Source organism: Carcharodon carcharias, chromosome 11 (assembly GCF_017639515.1).
Source record: "Carcharodon carcharias isolate sCarCar2 chromosome 11, sCarCar2.pri, whole genome shotgun sequence".
Lineage (NCBI taxonomy): Eukaryota > Metazoa > Chordata > Chondrichthyes > Lamniformes > Lamnidae > Carcharodon > Carcharodon carcharias.
This window is the reverse complement of record NC_054477.1, coordinates 28488040-28513460: the sequence shown is the minus strand read 5'-3', so window position 1 is coordinate 28513460 and position 25421 is coordinate 28488040. Positions and strand designations below refer to the sequence as shown.

Here is a 25421-nt window from a genome sequence, read left to right as displayed (position 1 = left end):
AGATGTCAACGACAATAGTACAATAGAACACATAGGTGTTAAAGTTAAAGTTGGTGATATTATCTAAACAAATGTGCTAATTAAGAATGGATGGTAGGGCACTCAAGGTATAGCTCTAGTGGGGGTGGGGAGAGCATAAAAGATTTAAAAAAATTTTTTTTTAAAATAATGGAAATAGGTGGGAAAAGGAAAATCTATATAATTTATTGGAAAAAAAAAGGAAGGGGGAAAACAGAAAGGGGGTGGGGATGGGGGAGGGAGCTCATGACCTAAAGTTGTTGAATTCAATATTCAGTCCGGAAGGCTGTAAAGTGCCTAGTCGGAAGATGAGGTGTTGTTCCTCCAGTTTGCGTTGGGCTTCACTGGAACAATGCAGCAAGCCAAGGACAGACATGTGGGCAAGACAGCAGGGTGGAGTGTTAAAATGGCAAGCGACAGGGAGGTTTGGGTCATTCTTGCGGACAGACCGCAGGTGTTCTGAAAAGCGGTCGCCCGGTTTACGTTTGGTCTCTCCAATGTAGAGGAGACCACATTGGGAGCAACGACCTGCTGCCAGACCTTCTGAGTTTTTCCAGGTAATTCTATTTTTGTTTTTGTTTTGGATTTCCAGCATCCGCAGTTTTTTTGTTTTTACCACCAAATTTAAGTTACTCCAAGCAGAGGAAATAGCTTCTCAGCATCTACCCCAAGTCCTCAAGAATTTTATGTTTCAATGAGATCAGCTCTTGATCTAATGCCAGATAATATAGATTCATTCTACTTATTTCTCCTTTTGGACAACCCTCTCTTCCCAAGATATCGTACTCTGGCTCGACACCAATTTTTCTTATGCTTTTGTGAAGTTTGTCTATGTAATAGGAACTGTATAAATGCAAGCAGTTGTTCTCCAGACAAACCTTTATTTTTTGATGCAGGAGATGGAGGCTGTTCTGTGAAGACATCTGGTGATGGGGATTCAGGTAGTTCACATTCTCTGTCCACTGTATCTCCGAGGCTGGTGATATCAGAGTCCTCTGAGCTATGTCTTGTGTTTGCATTGTCCATACATGAAGTAGTAGGAGGTGACAGATGTGATACAGTGTTCTCATGATGCTGCTCCTGTTGAGGCACTGCTGGTAATTGTGGTAATGACTGTAGATCCGGTTGTAATTGTGTCTGTTGCTGGTGCATTTGGTGAAACTGTCTTGATGTCTTTGATCGCCTGTTTGTCTGGCTCTGGGATGGATTTGCCTCAGAAGCAATGGCATTTACTTTTGTAGCAGATGTAATGGATACTGCTGGGGTAGATGTTCTACCAGTGCTATTTGAGTTATTTGCAAAATTGTTCTTTAGTTTTGGACTTTCAAAGTCTAAAGAGTTTCTGTTACTGTGCAACTGTGATGCAGCAGAGAACTGCTTGTGGTTGGCTACACTGGGTCTTGAAGAACCACCTCCTCCAAATACTCCTCTTGAAGAACTGTGATTTGAATCTGATCCAAGTGCATTTAAACTGAAGACAAAAAAAAGCATGAGAACTTCACTGGTTTTACTTATCCAAAAATTTATATTTGAGCAGATAGTAATTACTCATAATATTTTGTTACTGCACTGAAAAGCAAATGTTTGAAAACTTTTTTTTAAAATTAGACTACATAAATGAAGTTCATTGTAAAATGCTACTTTGAAGTTTATGCAGCTATTACCATGACAATTACATACAAGGTTACAATCATTTTAGGAGTGTATTTAACAGATAGTAACACAACACAAAATTGGCTTGTGCTTATGGATACAAGAACATGACTTTTACGGTGTCCCAGAGTTTCTAGCACAGAACACAGGAAGACAAAATGCCAAAAAAAAAATCAATCACTATCATGGTTAACAAACCTGCAAGCTAAAATACTGAGCAGAATCAGTAACATTTGGTGGTTGTGATCAAGGACAATATGGACAAGTTCTCTCAACAGGGCAGCATCAGGCTGCAGAAGGTAACTCATCCTATTGCTGTGCTTACAAATTTGAAACTTCAAGATGCAGCAGAAGTTCAACAAAGAGTCAGAAAAACAGGTATGTAAATTTAAATTCAAGTATAAAGGGATCAAGTACTGTGACTGAGGTCAAGCACCGCAAAAAGTGTGTCCAGGTTCCCAATCTTAGAATTTGTTCAAAATTGTACCTGTGTAGAATGAGTGGACACAGCCTACACTTGAAGGGAGTTAAATTCAAAACCAACCTGGGTAAACGTCACTCCAGTCAGTGAGTGAATCTATGCAAGGGTTTCTAGGGAGATAGTGGAAGTAAAATTGTATTGATTCTTTTAAGGCAAATTAGATGTATTTATTTCAGATAATACTTTGGGATGCAACATAGGAATAATTTGAGACTTGATGTATGGTAAAGTATAGCATGCTAAGAACAGGTGAGTTTGCACCTATGGTTCTCAAAGCTTTCTACCACTGGGGTAACCTCACCTCATATCTGGGTCTGCTGTAAACTAATTGATAGAGATTAATTGCCACAATTAAATCAACAACTGATTGTTGCATTATGTGACTATCAAGATGGTAGACAGGCCTTGGTCTTTTCATGCCTAGCAATTCTTATGTTTCAGGATACTCCTGGCTCTTGTAGAATGGAGGAGGAGTCTAAAAAAATTCCAGGAAGACACCTTTGGCAGTGTTATGGCACCACGGATGGTAAATGCCGAGCTGCTCGAATCCCAGAGGGGAACTTGAAACAGCTGCCACAACTGTTTGCAATTTGTACTTTGAGATGCGAGCCTTGAATTCAGTAGTAATGAGCCCACTAAGACTTAGTGTTTAAAGGTTTTTAAGCACATACACAGGTTTATAAATTACTACTATAACTACTCCCAAATCTCCTAATTAATCTAGCTCCTAGCTACACCTCCATTAAGGCAACAGTAAAACAACTTAGATTTCAACAGACCAGACCAAGGCAAAGTACACAATACCCTGGACAGTGATATTTAGTGAATTCTCTTAGCTTCGGTTCCTGTAGACAGCAGCTTGATACAGAGGCTGGAGGCTTTTCACACGTTAGATCTTAGAATTCCTTCTTTCCTTACACATAACCTCATCTCCTCTATACATGTTTCTCTCTTTTTAATGTAAATCCCACCATTCCAATATGTCTTTGCAACTTTACTTTTTCCATAATATAAATCTTTCATCGTACTATCAGTAATCTTTGGGAAAAATAAACACACTGTTTGGCTTAACATCTTATGGCTAGGTGTAACATCCCATCATCTCTAAAATTCAAACTACTCTGGTTTATCTAAAAGTGCAAATGCTCCTCACACCCTAAAATTTCAGCCAGGTTTACATATTTAACATTTCAACCCTAGCTTCTCTTTGATAACTCAAAAGATCAAGACTAGCTATGTGCAATTCAATTAAAATCCACACACATGCATACAACCTCACAGAGAAATTAATCCAAATCCCACTATTAACCTACCTTCACATTAAATCACAATAATATGATGAAAATTATTACATTTTCATGACAGGCAGTCTGATTTATTTTAATACGTGTGCCATGAATGAAATTACATAATGATACTTTCTTCATTAGACTTTGCCTATTTGATAGAACAGAATTTGAATTAGTCACTGTGAGTCAATGACCATATAAACATACTGCATGGCATAACACTCCTACTGTTTTAAACTGCACATCCCACACTCGAGCAACTCATAACTAAGTAAAATATGTGGGGAAAAGCTACAATATTAGTTCTAACAAGCTGTAATTGGATCAATATAAGCAATATATTCTGAAAAATCCAATGAAAAACACATCCAAACCAAGATCATTACACTTACTTTCCATCTGATGAAATACCAACTATTCTCCTGAGATCGAATGTCCTTCCCATGTCGAAGGGAGGATTGGACCCCTCTAAAGACAGACGCCTTTTGAAGGGCTCCCATATTCCTTGAGCTTCTAAATAAGCTGTTCCAATCACCAAAAGGAACAAAACACTGGAAAAGAATTACAAATCAAATAATAAACTGATGCAATATAACTCTCCCTCTTTTAATACTTTGCACGTAGCAGGTAAAGAAAGACAAAATGGGAAGAAGTTTCAGCACAAGTACACCCTCCATCTGTAGTTAAGATTAGTAGGGTAGATCCTATCTGGTATCAGATAGGATATTTATCAGGTGTTTGGGGTGGCTTTTTTTCTTAGTTACTGAACTGAGCAACAGAGGCTTGTTCTGTGTGCTGCACACAAAAGTCACTTTACCATCTATAACATCCGAGGACTCAACCCATGCTTTCTAATGCCCAGCCAACTAGTGAATAAGCCTCCTATTTGGGAAAGGCGCAAACAGGATGTAGTTGGAACCTTGGCGTCTTCAAAATGACAGGTCAAGTGAAGGAAGCACAAACTAAGTCAACCTTCTGTTGTAATTTGATACATGAGTCATGTAGAGCATCAGGGCATTGATAATTGACCAGCTGGTCTGGTTTACCAAGGGAACCGGAATGTGGCAAGAGTATCACTCGGGGCTGGTATTCTTCACACAAATCCGAATAGCCCCACAAGTATTTGCCCTAAATGATGGTCTTTGATAGGATGTCCTATATCATTTGGTTGTACCCCTGTACACAAATGGCATTCCAAAGCCTTCACTCTGCCAATTTGTGCCCAAGTTCTTTGACCTTACGTAAATGGGATGCGTCCTCTTATAGAGCAAACAGAAATCTTCGAGATGTAGATTCCTCATTCGCTTTGTTCAGAGAATAAAACATGGTGACTAACTTAAAAACAAAATCAACTTTTCCCAAGATACATGTAAAGCGATATATTCAACAGTAGGTTTTGAAATTGTGCACATTCTTTAATAGATACCTCATTATTCCTGAGATGATCACATACAGTCCCAACTCCCAGTTAGGTCTAGGCAGGGCCTCTGCACATGTTGCCAACATATGATAAGGAAGTGATGCATTTAATACAAAAACAAATTGGGAGCCTCCTGCTGTGATAAGTTTTAGTTCACGGATAACTCTGGAGGCAGTGAAATCAGGTGTAAACCTAAAAATAAAAATGCCAGGTCCCGTATAAATAGATCTTGACCATAAAACCATCAATAGATTAAAAGCATTCAAAGCTGAAAGCATCACAAATGTATCTTTTAGTACTGCAGATCAAGCCATACCCTAAGCCATTAAATGCTAGAATGACATTGGGTGGCTAAAACTAGATGCCAGGAAGTTTGTGGGTTTGTAGCTAACCAATTTATGCTATGATTTTGAACCAACAATCCAGGCGCTTTTTAAAAAAAATGCTAGGGTTACAATCCATTTCTTAAAAAAAAGCCACAGGCTAATATACTGGCTAGTTTATTACAGGGCTGCTATAGTGTGTGAAAAAACTGTTATAAGCAAGCAACATTAAGTTTTTGCTTAAAATATAGAAATTAAAGTAGCCCTGAGCTCAATGATTCAGTCCATTGGCCATGTTTGAAAAAAGTAGCATTTCTAAATTAATTGCAGTGCAGCATTGCCAAGGATGCATGGATTGAACAGCCCTTCAAAATAGCCAAAACAAAACCAAAATAAAGAGAAGCTGAAGGACTCACAATATAATAATGTCTTTAGAGGCATTTGGTTTTAGTGCAAACTCTTGACAGTTTACAACTTTGAAGCCATATCCTTCACAGATATATCCACTGATTTCCATAGACTTGACAAGAACTGGAAGTTGCCCTGTATTTTCTACTTTAAAAACTCTCTTCAATGTGAAGTTTGGCTCTTTCATTTTCATTTCTGCAATTTAAAAAAGTTAGTTTTCAATGAAATATGTAAACATGAAAGGCTTCCTACTTTTCAACACCCCCCCATCCTTTATTGAAAGTAGTACTCTTTCTGGATGTAAGTTGATGGGTGCTAGAAATCCATCCAGTATCTCATCCAATCACTCTTCACGTAAACAGAGGTTAATATGGCAAACAATGGTGGGTGGCTTTGTGTGGCTTTGTGTCAACTCCAATCTCCATGTGTGTACCATTAATCTGGAATCAGAACCTGAAGCCGATTTCCTCCTTCAAGCCCAGTGGTGCAGGGTTAATTATAGCATCTATTGAGGTTCAGGTGCAACCAAATTAAGCATTGGTTAAAGGCTGAACCTAGAACTTTCCTGGTCTGTGGTATAGTACCAGTCTGAACAGTGTATTATTTTTATTCTTTCATAGGATGAGCGCATCACTGGCAAAGCAGCATTTGTTGCTCATCCCTAATTGCCCTTGAGAAGGTGGTGCTGGTGAGCCACTGCCTTGAACCACTGCAGTCTGCTTTACTCAGTAAGCCCTCAGAAGTTTGCCAATACATTTGGTGTTGCAATGCCAGTTGTGACAAAATTTTAAATGCATGCTCAAATTCTTCCTTAGTTGGTTGAAATGGCTGAGCTACTTGTGACATTTTAACAGTAAAGAAAAATAAATTTTAGCCCCTATTGTTAAAATCTCCTTACATCAGTAATCTTTTCTATTTCAGTTTTTTTTTTTCCAATTTATTACAAATAAAATAAGTTTAATTTGTATTACAATTGAGTTCAAGCAAAATTACTAGGTTGTGAGCAAGATTGGAAGTGCCATCTTTCTGGTGGGACATTAAATCTTGGCCTGACTGCCTGTTTAGCTGGACTATAACAGCAGAAAGTTCTCTTATTATCCTGGACTGCACTCACCTCAAACAGCCCTACTAAAACAGGCTATTTATTGCGCTGGCTGCTATTCTAGTCCTTGCTGCGTGCAAATTGGCTATCATAGTTGCTTACAAACTGTTACAACATTGAAAAAGCAATTACTTGGTTCCAGTGCTTTGGGAAATCCCGAGCACATCAAAACTGTTACACAAAGGCAAATTCTTTAATAATTTACTCAAGGCTTGATTTCATAAATGTCTTCCAAGATTAGAAGACTTTCATTTCAACATCATTCCAAGTCCTTTACTATTTTACCATAACAAGTATATCAGCTACACCCACGTCTTCTTTGTCCAGAGCTTGCTGCCTGAAGGCAGGTTCCTGGCAATTATTCACCAAACCACAAAGTGCCAGGATTTTTTTTATTACTACAGGTTGGGAAAGGTGGCAGGCCCCGAGTCTACCTCAGATAAAAAGTGGATCGAATGCTATGTTGGCCTTAACCTGAACCACACACTTGTCATCTTGCCAACTAAAGCTAACTGCAACAACTCCCCCACCGGCCCCCACAGCCACAATGAAAATATTTATTTATTTATTTTCATACTGTTTTCACTACTGTTGAATTACTTACTATCTGAACAATCTTTAAGCAAAGCTTCATTAATTTTGAAACGTAACGAACTTCCGGGACCAGGATGCTTCCCTGCAACCTTCAGGCTCTCAGTTGTTCCTTGCCCTTTTACTACAACTGCATCCACTACTGTCAGGTTGTTTCTGCAGAGTAAAGAATTAGTTGGTTAAAACAATCACAGTTTAAACTCCTGACATAATCAGTAAAATAAGCGTCATTAAACTTTCCCAATTCAGTAGTCAACAGCCCTGAACAGTGCATCAGCATGATCAAATTATAAAGATTACATGCAGTGAATTTATAAACATTTTAAACAGTGTCTTTATTTTACAAAATGCCAAATTAGAGTGCATTCCAAAACCTTCTACAAATGAGAAAGCCCGGAGACACAGGGAAGTAAGCAGCAAAAGTTAATGGATCAGAAGACAATACAGCTTTAGAAACACACCTTATAATAATTAAGGACATCACAGTTCTGTTGTGAACTGGTGTAAACTTCACTGTCACAGCTCTTCTTTCACCAGACTTCAGAATTACATTTAGCACAGATTGCCTTGCAGATCCTTCCACAAATCCTGAAGAACTTTTAACAGATGACGTCTAGAAACAAAGGAAAGGTGGGGGAGGAGAAGGAAAAATAACTAAGTTCATTTTGTATTCCATATATATAGAAAAAAATCTAATTTCCCCTCCCAATTTTAAAGTTTATTTTCATCCCCTTTGTCTACATGTTAGAAATTAAACAAAATCCAAGACATCCACCGCTCCACACCATCTCTTTGAATAAACTATTGCTCTTCTCCATTCATGCAGTTTCAGGCCAGCTTCACATGCCTAAGCATAAGGTCACGGAATCAATTTTTCCACTTATACCTCTAATTTTAAAACTAAAACTTTGGTTTTAAAGAACAGTTTTAACTGAGACAAAGGCATCGAAACAAGTTATATAAATAAAACTAGGTAGAAACAAAACAATATACAGCCTAGCCTGAATTAGATGCTCCATCCTGTTCTTAGCCAGTCCAATTTCATGGACAGCATCAAGCACAGTTCTTTAGAAACAGCAGTTGGGTCCAGAGAAAGCAGAATACAACTTGCTCCCACATCCCACTCTGGTCAACAGGAACAACATTGATGCATTGACACAGAATGAAGCATAGAGGTGTCTCACAGGAGTTTAACTCTATAGCCAGCTAACCACAGAACTGTGGTGACATTCAGGAGGTGCAGTGATTCAGCTGAAATTCTGCAAGTTACTGATTTTCACTACATCCGAAAAAGATAACACATTAAAATGTAAACCTGAAAGCTGATTAATAGCAGGCTTGCTGTATGGATGTGGAAAAGAAATGGCTCACCCTCCCCCTATCAGCTCAAAGAATCAGAAATTGCTACATATCCAAGTTATCAACTCCAAACCTTATTCTTTCTCCATAACTTTCCAAAGTGTTTACATGGTTCTTTCTTAAATGCTTGACTAGACTTCAATAGTCACTTGTGGCAATGGATTCCCATGTTAAACATTTCATCTTCCCCTTTATGCCTTCAGTACCAATTCTAAATTTAATGTCCCGTTGGTACCAATTAACCAACCAGTGAAAATAATCTTTCATTATCTATACTTCTATTAAATCCCACTTTTAACACTATGGATTGAATACACCACTAGTTTTTCCAAGCTGCTCATAATTGTATTATCTAGTCATTGGTGGTACTGTAGTAAATCTGCTCTGTATCCTCTCCTAAGGAAGATCTAAAGAATTTGATTGCAGTGTTATACAGGGAAATCATGCACTTAGAATACATCGCAGCTTACTTTTCTTCTTGCCAATTTTCCTCCCAATTCAGTATAAACCAGAGATCAAACCTGGGATCTTCCCACCTTGTACCGCAGAGCCACCTGTTTGGTAAATTCAATGAACCATTGGGGAAACCCCAAGTTTTTTTTTCAATCCTGATTTCTATGTTCACATTTTTTCTCCTATACCCATCATGGCAAATATAACTGCTTCATTTACATTTTTTAAAAAATCAAATCTTTTGCATCTTTGTTCCTGCTGAAAATTTTCAAAACAAATTCTCATTGAATTTAATGTTATCTATTTTCTTACAGTCTTCATCAAGAACCATAACCATTCTAAGAAACATCAACCATCATGTCTGTTGTTTAAATATGTCTATATATGAAAATTAGCTTTTAGAGGTCTATTAAAATCATCACTGATTGCATAGAGGTCTTAACAGCAATAAGGTGAGCAAAGCTGCTTCTTGTCCATTAAATTTCAAGTTCAGGTCCTTACATCAGCTACTCAACTTAATACAATTCAGGAAGGCGCCCCAACTTTAATGGGAATATCTCAAGCCCTAAATGTAATCCTCAAATGGAGGAGTTTGCTCTTCTTGGAGGACAATTTACTTTACTTACATGGTTACTGATGATCTTAAATTCAAAGGTTTTTGTATCCAGATTAGCATGTTTGCCTAAGTGTAGCCTGAAATTAAAGAAAGGTACAGTAAATGCAGAAGATATTTCTACCAAATCTTTCATATCACTAACCAGCATGTTTCAGTCAACTTTATCTGATGGTGTGTACCATAAGTTAGATGTTTGTGACAACAGTCTGTATTATTCAATGCATTAACCACCATCACAGTTTGAGATTCATATCAATAGCTCCTTAAAATCCAATTTAGAAGCAGTTGCAAATTCATTAGTGAATGTTGCCGGTTCACTATGCATTAACACGAGTCTGATTCTGGTTGGAATTAACTAGCGATTATGCATGGACAGGGGGAGCTGGCAATTGAGAGAAATTTCAGGTATTAAGAAAGAATTGTCTTGGAGATTTGCAGAGTTTCCTTTTTTGCATCATGTTAGTGTCAAATTACAGGGCACCATGGGTGATGTAGAAAAATGTCAAACTCAAACCTTTTTTTAGGTACTAAGCATAATGAAGATCAAGACGCTATACAGAATTATTATATTTGCACCTTAACATTCATGCAATTTGCTATTTCCTCCTGTTCCAAAGTCATAACTATGATCAACCATTCTTCAGACCCTTCTAAAAAGATAGCTAATGCATTCTGAAGGGAGCAGCTTATTTACAGAAAATATTTAACATAAATCGACATGGATTCATAGAATGATTACAACAAAAGGTAGCCATGCGACCCATGTCCTTGCTAATTCTCTGCAAGAGCAACTGAGCTACTCCCACTCCCTTTCCTCATAGCAAACCTTTTCTCTCCAGATGCTTATCCAATTCTCTTCTGAGAGCCAGAATTGAATCTGCCTCCGCCAGTCCCAGGCAGTGCATTCCGGACCTTAACCAGTCGCTGCGTAAAAAGGTTTTTCTCATGTCGAAGATTCTTTTGCTAATCATAAGTCTGTGTCCTCTGCTTCTCAACCCTTCTGCCAATGGAAATAGTTTCTCTCTCTGGCTAATCTGTCTAGACTGCTCATGATTTTGAATATGTCTTTCAAATCTCTCTCAACTTTCTTTTCTGTAAGGAGAACAGTCCCAATTTCCCCAAACTATCCACCTAACTAAAATCACACATCCCTGGAATCATTTGTGACTATTTTCTGCAATCTGTCCAATGCCTTCAAACCCTTCAAAGTGCAGTGCCCAGAGTCAGATCCAATGCTCCAGTTGAGGCTGGACTAGTGTTTTGTAAAGGTTCATCATAACTTCCTTGCTTTTGTACTCTAGACCTCTATTTATAAAGCCTTTGATCCCGTGTGTTTTTTTTAAAAAGAAAAATACTCAACTTGCCCTCCTACCTTTGATTCGTGCACTTATATCCCCCGGCGTCTCTATTCCTGCACCCTCTGGTGAAACGTACCCTTTATTTTATGCTATCTCTCCTCATTCGTCCTTTCAAAATGCATCACTTGACACTCCTCTGCATTAAGTTTCATCTGTCAGGTAGTCATTCAACTTACCTTTCTTCTATGCCCTTGTGAAGCCAATCCCGATCCTCCTCTCAGTTCACAATAATAAGTTATGTGTCATCTACAAATTTTGAAATTGTGCCCTACACATTCAAGTTGAGGTCATTAATATACAAGAAAAGCAGCAGCAGTTCTAGTGCTGACCCCTGGGGACCATCACTCTACCTCACTTCGGGCTGAAGAATAACCATATACCTCTGTTCTCTGCTTCTTGCCACTCAGCTCAGTTCATGTGCGCTGCCACTGCCCCTTTTATTCCATGGGCTTCAACTTTGCTGGCAAGCCTAGTATGTGGCACTTTATCAAACACCTTTTAGAAGTCCATGTACACCAGATCAACCACACTACTCTCATCAATGCTCTGTTATCTCACCAAAAATCTCAACCTAGTTAAACAGGATTTGCCTTTAAAAAAATCTGCTTGCTTTTAATTAATTCACACCTGTCCAGGTGACTTATTTCATCCCGGATTATTGTCTGTAAAAACTTACCCACCAAGGTCAAACCGACTGGCCTGAAGCTGCTGGGTTTATCCTTAAACCCTATTCTGAAACAAGGATGTAATATCTGCAATTCTTCAATCTTTTGGCACCTCCCCCCATATCCAAGGAGGACTAGAAGATTAAGGCCAGTAACTTCACAATTTCCACCCTTACTTCCTTCAGCATCCTCTGATGCATCCTACCCAGTCCTGGTGACACCAACTTTAAGTACAGCTACTCTTTTATTACCTTATATTTCTATACTTAAGGAGTGGAGAAAAAAAAAAGACAATATTAACCAGGCTTCCTCTCTTTCCTGCTGATAGGGTAGAGCGAGATGGGTGCTGGTTGAAGGAGATGGGTGTTGGTTATGTTCAATAGTGGAGAAATAATGAAATTAAAAAGCAAATACATACCTTTCCATTAACACATCTGCAACAAATGAAGGATTTGGATACAATGCTAAAGGAAGAAGTTGGGCAAACACAGGTACGTCTGCTGGATTTTCTAAAATGAGTTCTTTTTCCTGCAGAAAATAAATTTATGAAACAGCAATAGTTACTAATTGATCTAAAATCACTGCATGACATAACACATTTAAAATGTATACAAAAGGATCCAACTTTTAAATTTCTATAAAATACACTTGCGATAAATACTTACTGATGTGTTATTTGTGTTTGTAAGCGGGAAAATTAAATCTCGTGTTGCGTTGATTAATGATGGCCACATAAGCTCTGATGTGATTACAGCTTGAACACTTTTCTGTAGGTCTGTATCTACTTCAAAGACAACATCCATCCTTTAAAAAGTAGGCAAAGACTCGTCAAAAATGCATGCCAGCATTAAATATACGCACTGCCTTTTTACAAAAGACTAGGAGTACAACATAACTTAAAATTATTGCAATATGCAGTTAAGCATTGTATAACAATACTGTGGCCTCTGCCACTTCCTGGTGAAGTGCAAGCTGGATTTAATTGAGGGGGCTCCACTCCAATAGTTTTAATGTATAGGTAATGTGGTTATAAAACAACATTTTTTGCACCAGCATGCCTGTGGTGATCACTTGTCTGCAGGAAAATTGCCATGCTTGCTGATTAGGCCAGTCAAGATATTTAATTGGTAGGGCTGTGAACAAGAGGTAAGTAACATGACAGGATAAACTGATACCAGTGATGCTACCAAAAAGAATTTTCAGTTATCATTACGTACCACACAAGAATTCTGTCTAGTTTCAGCCAGCAACACATCAAGGGATGACAGATTTGAACGCTTAAAAAAATTACTCCTGCAATTTGATATACTAGCAGGGAGTGACCTGCACATGCAGATTTACTACAGCCTCAATATAGTTTCACTGTGCTTCGGAACCAAACTGCCTCGAGCACAATTCCACCATCTGTTGGCTTGCCATTATGCTTACCCAGTCTACAAGTTACCCCCTCCATCATGCCTGACCTCAGTCAGTCAGGAACTAATCAGTTGCTATAGAATGCAAACAAGCAGCAGTTTTGATATATTTCAAAATAAAATTGCAGAGAATTAATCTTCGTTCCAACTTCTAGACAGCAGTCTCTATTGCTTTCCGTCATCTTGCATCTTTTAAAATTTACGTGGGCGTCACTGGCAAGGCCAGCATTTATTGCCTATCCTTAATTTCCCTTGAACTGGGTGGCTTGCTAGGCCATTTCGGAGGGCAGTTAAAAGTCAACAATGGTTTCATGGTCATTATTAAGACTTTTAATTCCAGACTTTCACTGAATTCAAATTCCACCATCTGCTATGGCGGGATTAGATCCCAAAGCATTATCCTGAATCTCTGGATTACTAGTCCAGTGACAATACCACTACGCTATCGCCTATAATGGCATCCAAATTAGTTTCAATTAGGGTACCCAGGGAAAGGAAATTCATTAACCAGGCTGAACTTGAACCCAGGTTCCAAAGGGCTTGGTCAAAGGACAGTGTTGCCTCACCATCCCACCCATTTACACCAAAGCAATGGCCTTTATTTAAACAACAATAACATTTTAGTGCTGAAAACATGTCAAGGAACTCACTTGTGCCCTGAGTTTTCTTTAAGTTCTGTCCATTTTTTGTACAAATTCTTATACAAATCCCAGTCTGCATCCCACGCATCATCTTGCATTGCGAGACTATGCTGCAATCTTAACTCCGCTGGGAAGGGCGGGGGTAAAGAGAAAAGGGAAAAAGAGGTGGCAGAGACAAAAAAAAATACTCAATGCAAAAACTATCAATATTTTCCTTGTATATTTTCTTGATGAAATTACAAATATGAATTTTAATTACTTACATTTAGATAAAAAAGGCAATCCCACATAACAATAATCCCCACATTGTAAGCCAGCATCAAAATAAATATTTGCTATCTGCAAAAAAGATAAAATATAATTAATAAAGCAGGGCAATACTTAAGTTACACCAAAGCAAACAATGTTTGACTTAGCATTGCAACAAAAATAAAAAAAATGCAGGTAGTTGAGTATAATGTCTAAAGTGTTGCATTGTTGAAATGTGGAAGCTAATGTGCTGCTTATAGGAACGAGACAATCATGCACACTATACAAATGCAAAATATGACAAACCTTGGATTTCTTTTTTGATTCTAAATCATCCTTGTTATTTTTCATTCTCTTGTAGTAGAATCGCACATCCTCTGTTAGAGGACGTATATTTTGTAGTTTCACCTTCTGTGAGAAGGAACTCATTATATTTAAACTATGATGAACTACTTTCCCCTGTAAAATAAAATATTTATAAGCTTACAAATGGGGGGATAACAGGTGAAGGAAGAATTTAAAAATCCTTGTTACCACACTTTATAACTTGTGTATATATTGACAGACACACACAGCTCCAGCATTCCCCCTTTATTTCTTCCTCTTCAAAATAATTGGTCAAAATTCAATCATTTCAAGTTCATTCAAACAATTCTGGTGTGTTTTGACATTTAACCTACAGCAAGAACAGGAAGATATTACAATATTAAAACAGCAAAAATGAGTATCATCTTACTGGAAATGAGCCCGGAAGAACAACATGTTTAGGTGAGCAAACCAAGGAGCCTACAGCAATAAGTGCCTTTACTTGGATGGTTAAAATCTGTATAAACAAAAAGAGGAGAATGTTAGCCTACAAACAACAAAAGTAAATCACTAAATATAGCAATTTGCTACAATTAACCTTCACCCAAATAAAATCCTTATCTACACACTCATTCTAAAATAAATTAATCAGATCCCTGCTGCAAAATGCTTCCTGGGGTTGGCAGATGGAATAGAAAAATCAATCAGCACAAAGTATAGATTTTTTTTTAAGGAAAAAAGGGCAAAGATCTTGCAATATATGTAGACAAAATGCAAGTCTCAGGGGACAAAAGAAACTTCTACAGAACAGCTTCCAGTATTGTTTCCAGATTAAACCAATTTATTTAACAGCTTAATTTAACAATTTTTTAGATAAGTGACTGAATATTGGAATACACAATATTCCGATACAATACAAATTTCAAAATTTGCTGCCATGGAGGTATGGCAAACAGTGAGGATGATATCAGTTGATCGAAACAACATAGATAAGCACAGAATAGTCGGACAAGTGACAAAGCATTTAGAAACATATGGGCTGATGCATGTTGGTAGAAGGGATAGGGAAAAGCAACATAGTTGTAATGGCGCAGTTTTAAAGAGCACTGTGACAAAAGTGTAATAATATATTTTTCTGGTTTATTGAGTAGAAGGTTTATGGGGCTAAGTATGGTTGGGTATGTGAGATTTAACTACATTTGGGAGTGAATTAAACTGCAAGCTTGAAATCATTAAACGAAGCTAGGTGCTTGACATGCTAATGAGTAAACATCGATGCTGATTTATCATTAAGGCTTGAAGGGATTGTTGGATTTCAAAGGGATCTTAGTCTGTTTACAACTAGCCAGAAAAGCAAGGCTAATGAGCGTTTATTTTTCCCAAAGGTCAAAGGCATATGGAACAACAGAATTTACATATTAAAAAGAGAAATATATATAAAAGGAGAATGAAAGGCTATGTGGGAGAAGGCCACGTAATATCTAACAGGAGTATGTGAAATGAAGCCTCCAGCCATTTGTGCATAAGTCTGCTATATAACGAAACTAAAGTTGGGGGAAAGGTCAGTTCCACTGTATTGCATTAACTTGCTGCTTCTGTTTTAAATTTAAAACCTATTTTGGACTGTTGCTTTAAAAGGGGGTGTAACTGCGAGTCAGGTTAATTAGGCATTTTAGGAGTTATTAGGAAGTAATTGTAGTCTTATATGCTTGAAATCTTTTGTTAATAAATAATTTAATTTTTAAAATCTCTAAAGGTCTTGGTGGACTTACTACTTCTGAATTCAGTGCACACATATTGTAATAAATACAAATTACAAAACTGTTGTGATAGCACAACCAAAGTTTCCCTTATGGATTTGGTCCACCTGGCACACATCATCTGCCACATCATAACAGTGTGCAGGGACAGAGGGGCCTGGTGGGTGCATGTACATGGAGCTTTGAAGGTGGCAGGACATATTGAAAAAGTAGCTAGCAAAACATATGGGATCTTTGGCTTCATAAAGAGAGATATTAAATACAAAAGCAGGGAAGTTACACTGGACCATTATAAAACTCTGGTTAGGTCTCAGCTAGAGTACTGTGTCTAGTTCTGGTTACCACACTTTAGGAAAGGGATCTTGAGAGGGCACAGAAATTTAACAGAATGGTTCAGGGATGAGAAATTTTAGCTAAAAAGTTAGGTTGGAAATGCTAGGATTGTTATTAGAGCAAAGGAGGTTGATGGAAGATTTGATAAGAGGTGTACAAGATGGTGATTGATTTAGAAAAAAAGTTAGACAAAGAAAGAGCAAAGGGACAGAGAGAAGACTTTGGGCAAGAGATACAAAAGGAATGCGAAGAAGAGCTGTCCTCTTACACAGCAGGTAGTAATGACCTGGAACTTGCTGTCCTCAAAAGGTGGAGAACAATTTCAAAAGGAAACTGGATGGGCACAATTTCAAAAGGAAATCGGATGGGAAATCAACTTGTAGAGCTACAGGGATAGAGCAGGAAGAATGAGATGGACTGGATTGCTCCACAGAGTGCCAGCAAGGACCTGATGGGCTGAATGATTCAGCCTTCCTGTGTGCTGTTATAACTTCAGAGATTCAGTTGCAATCGTCCACAGATATAGTTTCAACCATCGGTAGTCCTGGATTTCCCTTATTGTTCAGTTGGTCAGGGTGGTACCTGTACAAATTGTAAAATTCAAAACGTCCCAAGAATTGATTTCCAGTCTGTTCTTATCATTTGAGCAATGATCCCTGCTACCTACACATGCACCTTCTAGTGAGTGAGTATAATCACGTTTTGCTGTGATACACAGTACAATTCCACCACCCCCACCCACCAATACACAGCTGAATAGTCTATCAACACGTACTGTCACTTCAAGAGAGTATTTATTTCAGCAAAATATTGAAGGGTGACCAGTGTGCACATAATGAATCTCAGGAGTCAACATCTTTAGGAAGATGGGGAAAAGTGTCCATTCTCAAAGGCTAACACTCAACCTGTTTTCATTATATATTTTAACAGTTGAGAGGCTATTTTTGTTTAAAAAACCTCTGCCATAAACCATTATATCTAAATCGAGAAAGCCATTACAAATGTTAAATTTGCAGCAATTATAGTGTATAATTATAGCAGCAAATAATTGTAACTAAACTTTTACTCAAACAAGAAATACTTACAGGGTAAAAGATAGCAAAACAACATTTTTAATGTAATTACTTTTGCAAAGAGCACAAAGGCAAAACAGAACAAGCCAAGCATCATTTCAGCTTTGCAGGTTAACCTTGCACAAAAAGATCAGTCTTGGTACTGAAGAGTGATATCAAGTTCTCCCTTGAATATCATATGCTCGCTGCAGTACGTTTCCCAAATGCTTGGGTAATGTGTGCATAACCCTAAACACAAGGGAAGCTAAAATGCACCATCACCAAATGCATTTTCTTTACTCTTATACACACCAATTGCCATCCCAGTCTACTCTTGATCATCAGCAAAGCAATGAAAGGTGATGTCGACAGTGCTATCAAGTGGCACTTACTCAGCAATAACCTACTCACTGACGCTCAGTATGGGTTCTGCCAGGCCCATTCAGCTCCTGACCTGATTACAGCCTTGGTCCAAACACGGATAAAAGAGCAGAAATTGAGGATATGTGAGAGTGACTGCCCTTCACATCGAGGCAGCATTTAACCAAGTGTGGCAGCAAGAAACCCTAGCAAAACTGTTGTCAATGGGAATCAGGGAAAACTCTCCACTTGTTGGAGTCATACCTAACATAAAGGGAGATGTGGTTGTGATTGTTGGTTAGTCATCTCAGCCCCAGGACAACACTGCAGGTGTTCCTCAGGGTACAGTCCTCGGCCCAACCATCTTCAGCTGTTTTTATAATGGAGGGGGGTCATTAATAAGTCAGAAGTTGGGATGCTTGCAGATGATTGCATAACGCTCAGTACCATTCGCGACTTCAGATACTGAAGCAGTCCGTGTCCATACGCAGCAAAACCTGGACAACATTCAGGCTTCAGATTATAAGTGGCAAGTGACATTTGCGCCACACAAATGCAGGACAATGACATCTCCAACGAGAGACTCCAACCATCTCCCTTTGACATTCAACGGCATTACCATCTCCGAATCCAGCCGCTATCAACATATTGGGGGATGGGGTTGTTACCATCGACCCGAAACTGAACCGGCCATATAAATGCTGTGACTACAACAGCAGGTCAGAGGCTGGGAATTCTGCAGTGTAAAACCCATCTCTCCTGACTCCCCAAAGCCTGCCCACCATCTACAAGGCACAAGTCAGGAGTGAGATGGAATACTCTCCACCTGCCTGGATGAGTGCAGCTTCAGCAATTCTCAAGAAGCTTGACACCATCTAGGACAAAACAGCCCGTTTGATTTTTACCCCCAACACCACATGGTGACAGCAATGTGTACCATCTATGAGATAGAACCATAGAAAAGTTACAGCACAGAAGGAGGCCATTTGGCCCATCTTGTCCATGCCATCCCGAGGACACCCAGGTGCCCTTTCTAATCCCACTTTCCTGTACCCGGCCCATAGCCCTGCAGCTTACAGCACTTAAGGTGCAGGTCCAGGCACTTTTTAAAAGAGTTTAATGTTTCTGCCTCAACCACCAACTTGGGCAGCGAATTCCAGACACGCACTACCCTCTGTGTAAAAAAGTTCTTCCTTATGTCCCCATTACACCTTCTGCCCCTTATCTTGAATCTATGTCCCCTAGTTCTAGAATTCTCCACCAAGGGAAACGATTTTATCCTGTCCACTCTACCTATTCCCCTCAATTTTGTACACCTCAATCAAGTCACCTCTCAGCCTTCTTTATTCTAAAGAAAATAACCCCAACCTATCCAATCTCTCCTCGTAGCTACACTTTTCTAACCCTGGCAACATTCTTGTTAACCTCCTCTGCACTCTCTTCAGAGCTGTTATGTCCTTCCTGTAATGTGGTGACCAGAACTGCACACAATACTCCAGTTGTGGCCTCACCAGAGTTTTATACAATTCCAATATTATATCCTTACTTTTATATTCTACACCTCTGCCAATGAAGGAAAACATTGCAATAACTCACCAGGGCTCCTTTCAACAGCACCTTCCAAACCTGTGACCTCTACCACCTAGATGGACAAGGGCAGTATATGCATGGGAACACCATTACCTCGAAGTTCCCCTGCAAGTCTCACACCATTCTAACTTGGAATTATATTGCTGTTCCTTCAATGTCACTGGGTCAAAATCCTGGAATACCCTCCCTAACAGCACGGTGGGTGTTCCTACAAAATCATGGACTGCAGCAGTTCAAGAAGGCACCATCATCACCTCCTCAAGGGCAGTTAGGGATCAGAAATAAATGCTGGCCTAGCCAGCGACACCTACATCCCATGAATGAATTATTTTTTAAAAAATCACTATACTTATGGCTTTGGTGTTAGATGCTCTGATAATTGGTGTCCCAACAGAAGATGATGTGGCCAGTGCAACTGTCCGCTAAAAATTTAAAGATACTTGGACTGACTATTAACAGTGACAGAAATGCTTTGATCCTGTTAAACAGAAATAAATTATTCATTCCATCTGAATGAATATACTAATGAGACATTGTAGTCACAGAATTCATACTTTAAAATATATTGATGCAGTGTTTTTGTTAAGCTTGTAAACACAATCTACACTAGAAAGACTTTGCCTTTAAAAAAGATATTACCTCATAATCTGTTGTGATCTGCACTGCCCCATCATATGGTCCTTCAAGTTCTTTTGCAGTCAATTTCATCCTAAACACTGCATAATAACCTGAAGCCAAGATCATCTGTGGAAAATAGAAATATTATTTGAGTAAATGTTATAGATTGCATATCACCCCACTAGAGCCACAGCAGTTATCAAGATAATCATTCCTCAATTCCAAACCTAAAAGAACAGAAACCAGGTAAACACAAGTCAAGGATGAGTTCTTGGAAGATGAGACTGATGCTGGTTTAGAGATAGGGACAATGCCTGCAAACAGTCTTGATTGCCGTAACAGCTACTTAAATGCCTATGTTAATTTGAGATAGCGCAAGGTCTTCAAAAGTTGAGCTTCACCCCCATATCTCTATTTTGAGACTTGTGTCACATGCACTTTTAAAAAGCATGCAATAATAAAACAAAATTTCTTACTTCTTGCTTTAGATGCTTTAGATTGTAACCTCAATCTGCTTGAGTATTTAGCCTCTAACTAATCATAAAGGCAGAGTAATTAAGACTTTTATAGGTTTAAAGCAACACCAAATTACACAGCTTCATCTCAGCAACATTATGCCTAACAGTGCTCCTGCCTGTATAAAAGTGTTCTTGCCTGTACAAAAGTGTTTCTGTTCTCCATCTGCAAGCAATGCTACCATGATTTTTAAAAAAAATTGTCTGACAGCCAACATTTAAACCAGTCAGAAAAACAAGAACATTGAGAAGTGGTTACTAGCCCAATTTAAGTGTAATTTTTGAAAATTTTATTGCAAATCCTATCTGCTAACCTAGTCAAGAACCATTTATTCCTCACACCTCAAAATTTACAGTACTTTGGAACTATTAACTAGCAAGGTATAACTATGTAATAGACTCACAAAGGAAATGCTATTGGATGTCAACATTCTCGCAAGAATTGAATAATTACGAAGAAAACATGTCTAAACATGTCCAGATTGCATGCTCCCTTAACAATGAACAAAGCTTTTCCCCAAATACTTTAAACAGCATGCACAACCACATGGGCAACACTCAAGCTTTAGGAGTATGATGAAAAGCTGGTATTAGTGGAATACTAAAGTACACTTGAAATCTTGAACTATCTTTTAGCAGCTGACAATGCATATGTTAGGGCAAAAATGTATGTGTCTGCACGCTTCTTTTACCAAAATCCTCACACCACATGCCACTGTATTTTAAATTCAGCACCTTCTTGGATTAAGATTGCTAACCTTCAACCCCAACTAGCCAGGATTGTTCACGAATCTCCAGGAATTAACAATCTTAACACTGCTACAAGGACATTGAAGAAAAACCATTGGGAGATTTAAAAACCCATTTTCTTTGAACACGTATTTATAGGTTAGAATATTGAAGATTGGGCGAAAAACTGTTTGACTGCACAGTGCGGTTGGAGGTCGTGTGATTAAAACTTTAGGAGTATATAAACTTAATTTGGGTGCCGACAGTTGCCAAAATTCGACATTTGTTTAGGACTGTGCACTGGTACCTGCAACAGTGGGTTATGGAATGGTACGTGGATCTTATTGTAAATCTATATAAAATCTTAGGTTAAGATCAATGTGAACGTAACAGCTATAAATTAGAAGTGATTTGCAAGTGTTACAGCTATTTAAGAATGGACAGTCACATCCAAATCCTAAAGGGTCCAGTTAGTGCAAAAACTTTAGAAGCATATCCATACACAGGGAAAGTTATGATATAAACCATTAATACTTAAGAATTATGTACACAGAATCAGAAGTAAAGACTTACAGAAGACTGTTCTGTTGGCAACAACTTTTCTAAATCAGGAAGGCTGGAAATTATTGTGGTTCTGTTGCCTCTCTCTACAATCAGCAGTTCAATACTAAGGCCGTCTCCCACTACATACCAGGCTTTCACTGCCAGCTGAAGAGATTAAACATCAAAATCAGTAAAATGAAATATGGTGCAAGACAAACAATTAGGTTACGTTCCAAAAAGGGCACCTTACCTCAATTGGGTTGCTATTCATAATGATAAAAATAATATTGCCATCTTCTGTGGCACTCAACACACCAAAGTCTATGATGCGCTCCTCTAAACTTGGTGGAAGTACAAAGTACTGCAAAATTAATATAAAAATAGCTTTTGAAAAAAATGGCATGTTCACAAAATACAATTTAAACAATGAAATCACAGGTCAATCAGTCATTCTTCTACAAGCCCAGGTCAATAAATTTGATTTTTTTAAGAATATACTTTATCAACCAGGCAAGGCTTTAAGGCCTATTTATGCAAGGATGGGCTCTATTCTGAAACAAACTCTGCATTGCGACACTTCATAAAAGAAGCGTTATGTTCCGTTTGGTGTTATTACTGCAGTACAATAATACGACAATTCCAAACAGTTTTCTGTACAAATGTAAACAGTGCACGTTTCTGGTTGAAATCAGGAGGTTGCAACGTCAAAAATTCATGGCAGATGGAGCATACAACTGACATGACTCCACACAACAAAATAGAAACCATTTTCCTGGTAACGCAGCAAGCAGTGCATGTATCTCATTTAAAATATGTTCACTGCAATCAAGTAAACAGTCTGAAAAAACTGCATTTTCAGACTATACAGGTGGCATAAAAATACAAAAAAGGTCAGTAAAAGTTGCAACAGCAGAAAGCACTCCCTATTAATTCAGGAGCTCATCCCCAAAGCCCTCCCTAATACCACCAGAATGTTCTCTGTTCTTTACACATCAGATCAAATGAAAGTGCAGCTTTCAAATTTCTATAAAATATGCACAGTTTTGCAATACCAAATAGATAAATTAGTGTTTGGTTGGAATTTCATTTTCTTCAATTTGAACTTTGCTCTCTTATTACGTGTAGAACAAAAAAAAAAGAGTTGCAGTATGTAAATTACAAAACTCATATCCCAGAACAAATATTTCTCACTTTCTAGGTTAACTGAAGCTCATTACAAAAGTACTGAAAACTTATTTTCCTTTATATGTACTTACATCTAAAAACCCTGTGTAGGCTCGCACAGGCAGATGGAATTTTGACGCATTTGTGACGAGCAGGATGTTGCTGTCTATATGAATGGAGGAAGTGGTAGCCGTGAAAAGGAGAGAAAATATATAGAGTGCTTTTTGGGGGGGAACAGAAACTGGTTCACTGAAGTTTTTAATCTATGAAGAGAAAAAAATGGGTCACAACTTCATTTTATATAAATGTTCTTGAATTCAACAATCCACTGCTCCAAAAGGAATAACCAGATCATGATAAGCAATGCGGACAAAATATTTGATGTCACAATTAAGATGCTTATAGTTACCTTGAACATGCTCTTTGCATCTTCTGGCAAAGAAACATTGTGTATAATGATTGGAAAATTGAATGTATTTGTTAGATATATTGGTCTCTCCACTGGATCTGTAGGACTGTCTCTGATATGAAACAGTGTTGCTGCATGATCATATCCCAAATACCTGTAAATCACAATAAAGCTTTACTTTCTTTCCTCTCAACAACATTGACAATTTTTCCTTGTGATATCCTTTCCAAAGTTCTACTCCAGCAGTAGCTGGGGGACCGTCTCAATTCGGGAAATGTCTAGCTCTAGCCTCTTATGCTCTAGTTCAGTTACTGAGCAACTCAATGGAAAGAAAAGTGATTAGCATTCAATACCAACACAGATTACAATTATTAAGATTTTAAACTCAGTACTGGTTGTAATTCCAACTACATGATTAGGGAGGTGGGAAGGAGTGGAAAATGGGATCTCCTTTGTCTTTGCAGCAGTCTTGTGCCTCAGCAAATATCTGGAAATAAGAAGGCTTCTATCAGTATAAAAGTGACCATGAAGGCATCAGACTCACTTTGAAAACCCAACTGGCTAGTTAATGTTCTTTAGTGAAGGAAAGCTGCTGCCCTTACCAGGTCTAGCCTTGTGCTTAAAGGCTTCAATGCTCAGTGATATGGTACAGAAACCTAACACATTTTGCATAAAACTAATTTAACTGCAGTCACTATTGTTATGCCAGCAAATGCAGGAGCCAATTTGCAAATAATCGTAATTCCCATAAATAGTAGCAAGATAAAGTGACCAGCTTATTTTCGTTTTGGTGGTGTTGGTTAAGGAATAAATGTTCACCCTGGCATTAAGACAATCTCCCCACTCTTTCAGTTGTGCTGTGGAATCTTTCACATCTACCTTAACAGGCAGAAGCAGCCTTGGTTTAATAGTTTGCCCAAACATTGACATCTCCAACAATGCAGCAGTCTTAGTATAGATTTGGTGTTTAGTCTTGGGCTGGGACCAACACACGAGGTAAGTGTACTACTACTGAGCTGTTGTGTTTGTAGAAGTCTTTAGAAAATAATGGATCATTTCTAAAGAGATGCAGTTTGTGCAATTCTGGCTACAACCCTTGATTCATAGATTAAGAGACTTTGCAAGGAAAACAAAAAGATCAAAACTTCCTCATTCATTGTGATCTCAGGTAAGGGAGTCAACATTGTACCTGAGGCAGGGCAAGGACTCTTTCTAATCAGAGACTATTAGACATTAAACCATAGGAGAAACCTTTACCCACTGACAGAGTCCAACTGTAGAATTTTTATTGCCAGAGTGGCAGATTATAGCCTAACGACCTGATCTAAGACGGAGACGGTCTATCATCTGATCACAGCCTTAACCAGCTTAGACAGTGAGCTCAGCAAGCAAATAAATTAATAAATATTTACTTATCTTCAACTCTGATAAAGGATAGTTGTAAGCATGCAGGACTCAAGAACTGGTTCCATTATATAAAAACAAAAAACTGCGGATGCTGGAAATCCAGAACAGAAACAGAAATAGAAACACCTGGAAAAACTTAGCAGGTCTGGCAGCATCGGCGGAGAAGAGTACAGTTGATGTTTCGATTCCTCATGAGCCTTCAACAGAATCTGAACCTGAAGGGTCATGAGGACTCGAAATGTCAACTGTACTCTTCTCCGCCGATGCTGCCAGACCTGCTGTGTTTTTCCAAGTATTTCTGTTTCTGTTTTTGTGTGAACTGATTCCATTACTACATTAAAACTGGCTTAAGAACATGGAAACAAAACAAAGGTTTACTAGTCCTTCACAAAGCTCACTGAACATGATTTGTGTCTGTTCCCAATGCTCAAAGTTACAAATTGTAATCTCAGCCACAGAATTGGCAAAAGATTGGTATAGTGAAAATAGCAGGAAAGGGAAGGCAGATTTGACACCAATTATCATCTATTATATCTAAAAGATGGGTCAGTTCCTTCCTGTCTAAAATTAAGTTCTAAATTAAGTTCAATAGGT

The 25421-nt window shown here is 38.3% G+C and overlaps 1 protein-coding gene across 4 annotated transcripts in view; it reads right to left on the bottom strand.

Moving 5' to 3' along the window:
• tmem131 (transmembrane protein 131) overlaps positions 1–25421 on the bottom strand; it is a 182007-nt gene that overhangs the window by 36286 nt on the left and 120300 nt on the right. For all 4 annotated transcript variants that reach the window (XM_041198868.1, XM_041198870.1, XM_041198869.1 and 1 more), the window contains 18 exons: positions 23421–23574; positions 23104–23274; positions 22098–22208; positions 21878–22012; positions 20082–20186; positions 14778–14864; positions 14348–14500; positions 14056–14131; positions 13802–13919; positions 12402–12540; positions 12155–12264; positions 9724–9790; positions 7747–7898; positions 7299–7441; positions 5601–5787; positions 4868–5053; positions 3834–3992; positions 897–1489 (listed from right to left, as the gene is read on the bottom strand). In XM_041198868.1, coding sequence (XP_041054802.1) covers positions 897–1489; positions 3834–3992; positions 4868–5053; positions 5601–5787; positions 7299–7441; positions 7747–7898; positions 9724–9790; positions 12155–12264; positions 12402–12540; positions 13802–13919; positions 14056–14131; positions 14348–14500; positions 14778–14864; positions 20082–20186; positions 21878–22012; positions 22098–22208; positions 23104–23274; positions 23421–23574 — 2846 coding nt within the window. The remainder of the gene's footprint in view (positions 1–896; positions 1490–3833; positions 3993–4867; positions 5054–5600; positions 5788–7298; positions 7442–7746; positions 7899–9723; positions 9791–12154; positions 12265–12401; positions 12541–13801; positions 13920–14055; positions 14132–14347; positions 14501–14777; positions 14865–20081; positions 20187–21877; positions 22013–22097; positions 22209–23103; positions 23275–23420; positions 23575–25421) is intronic.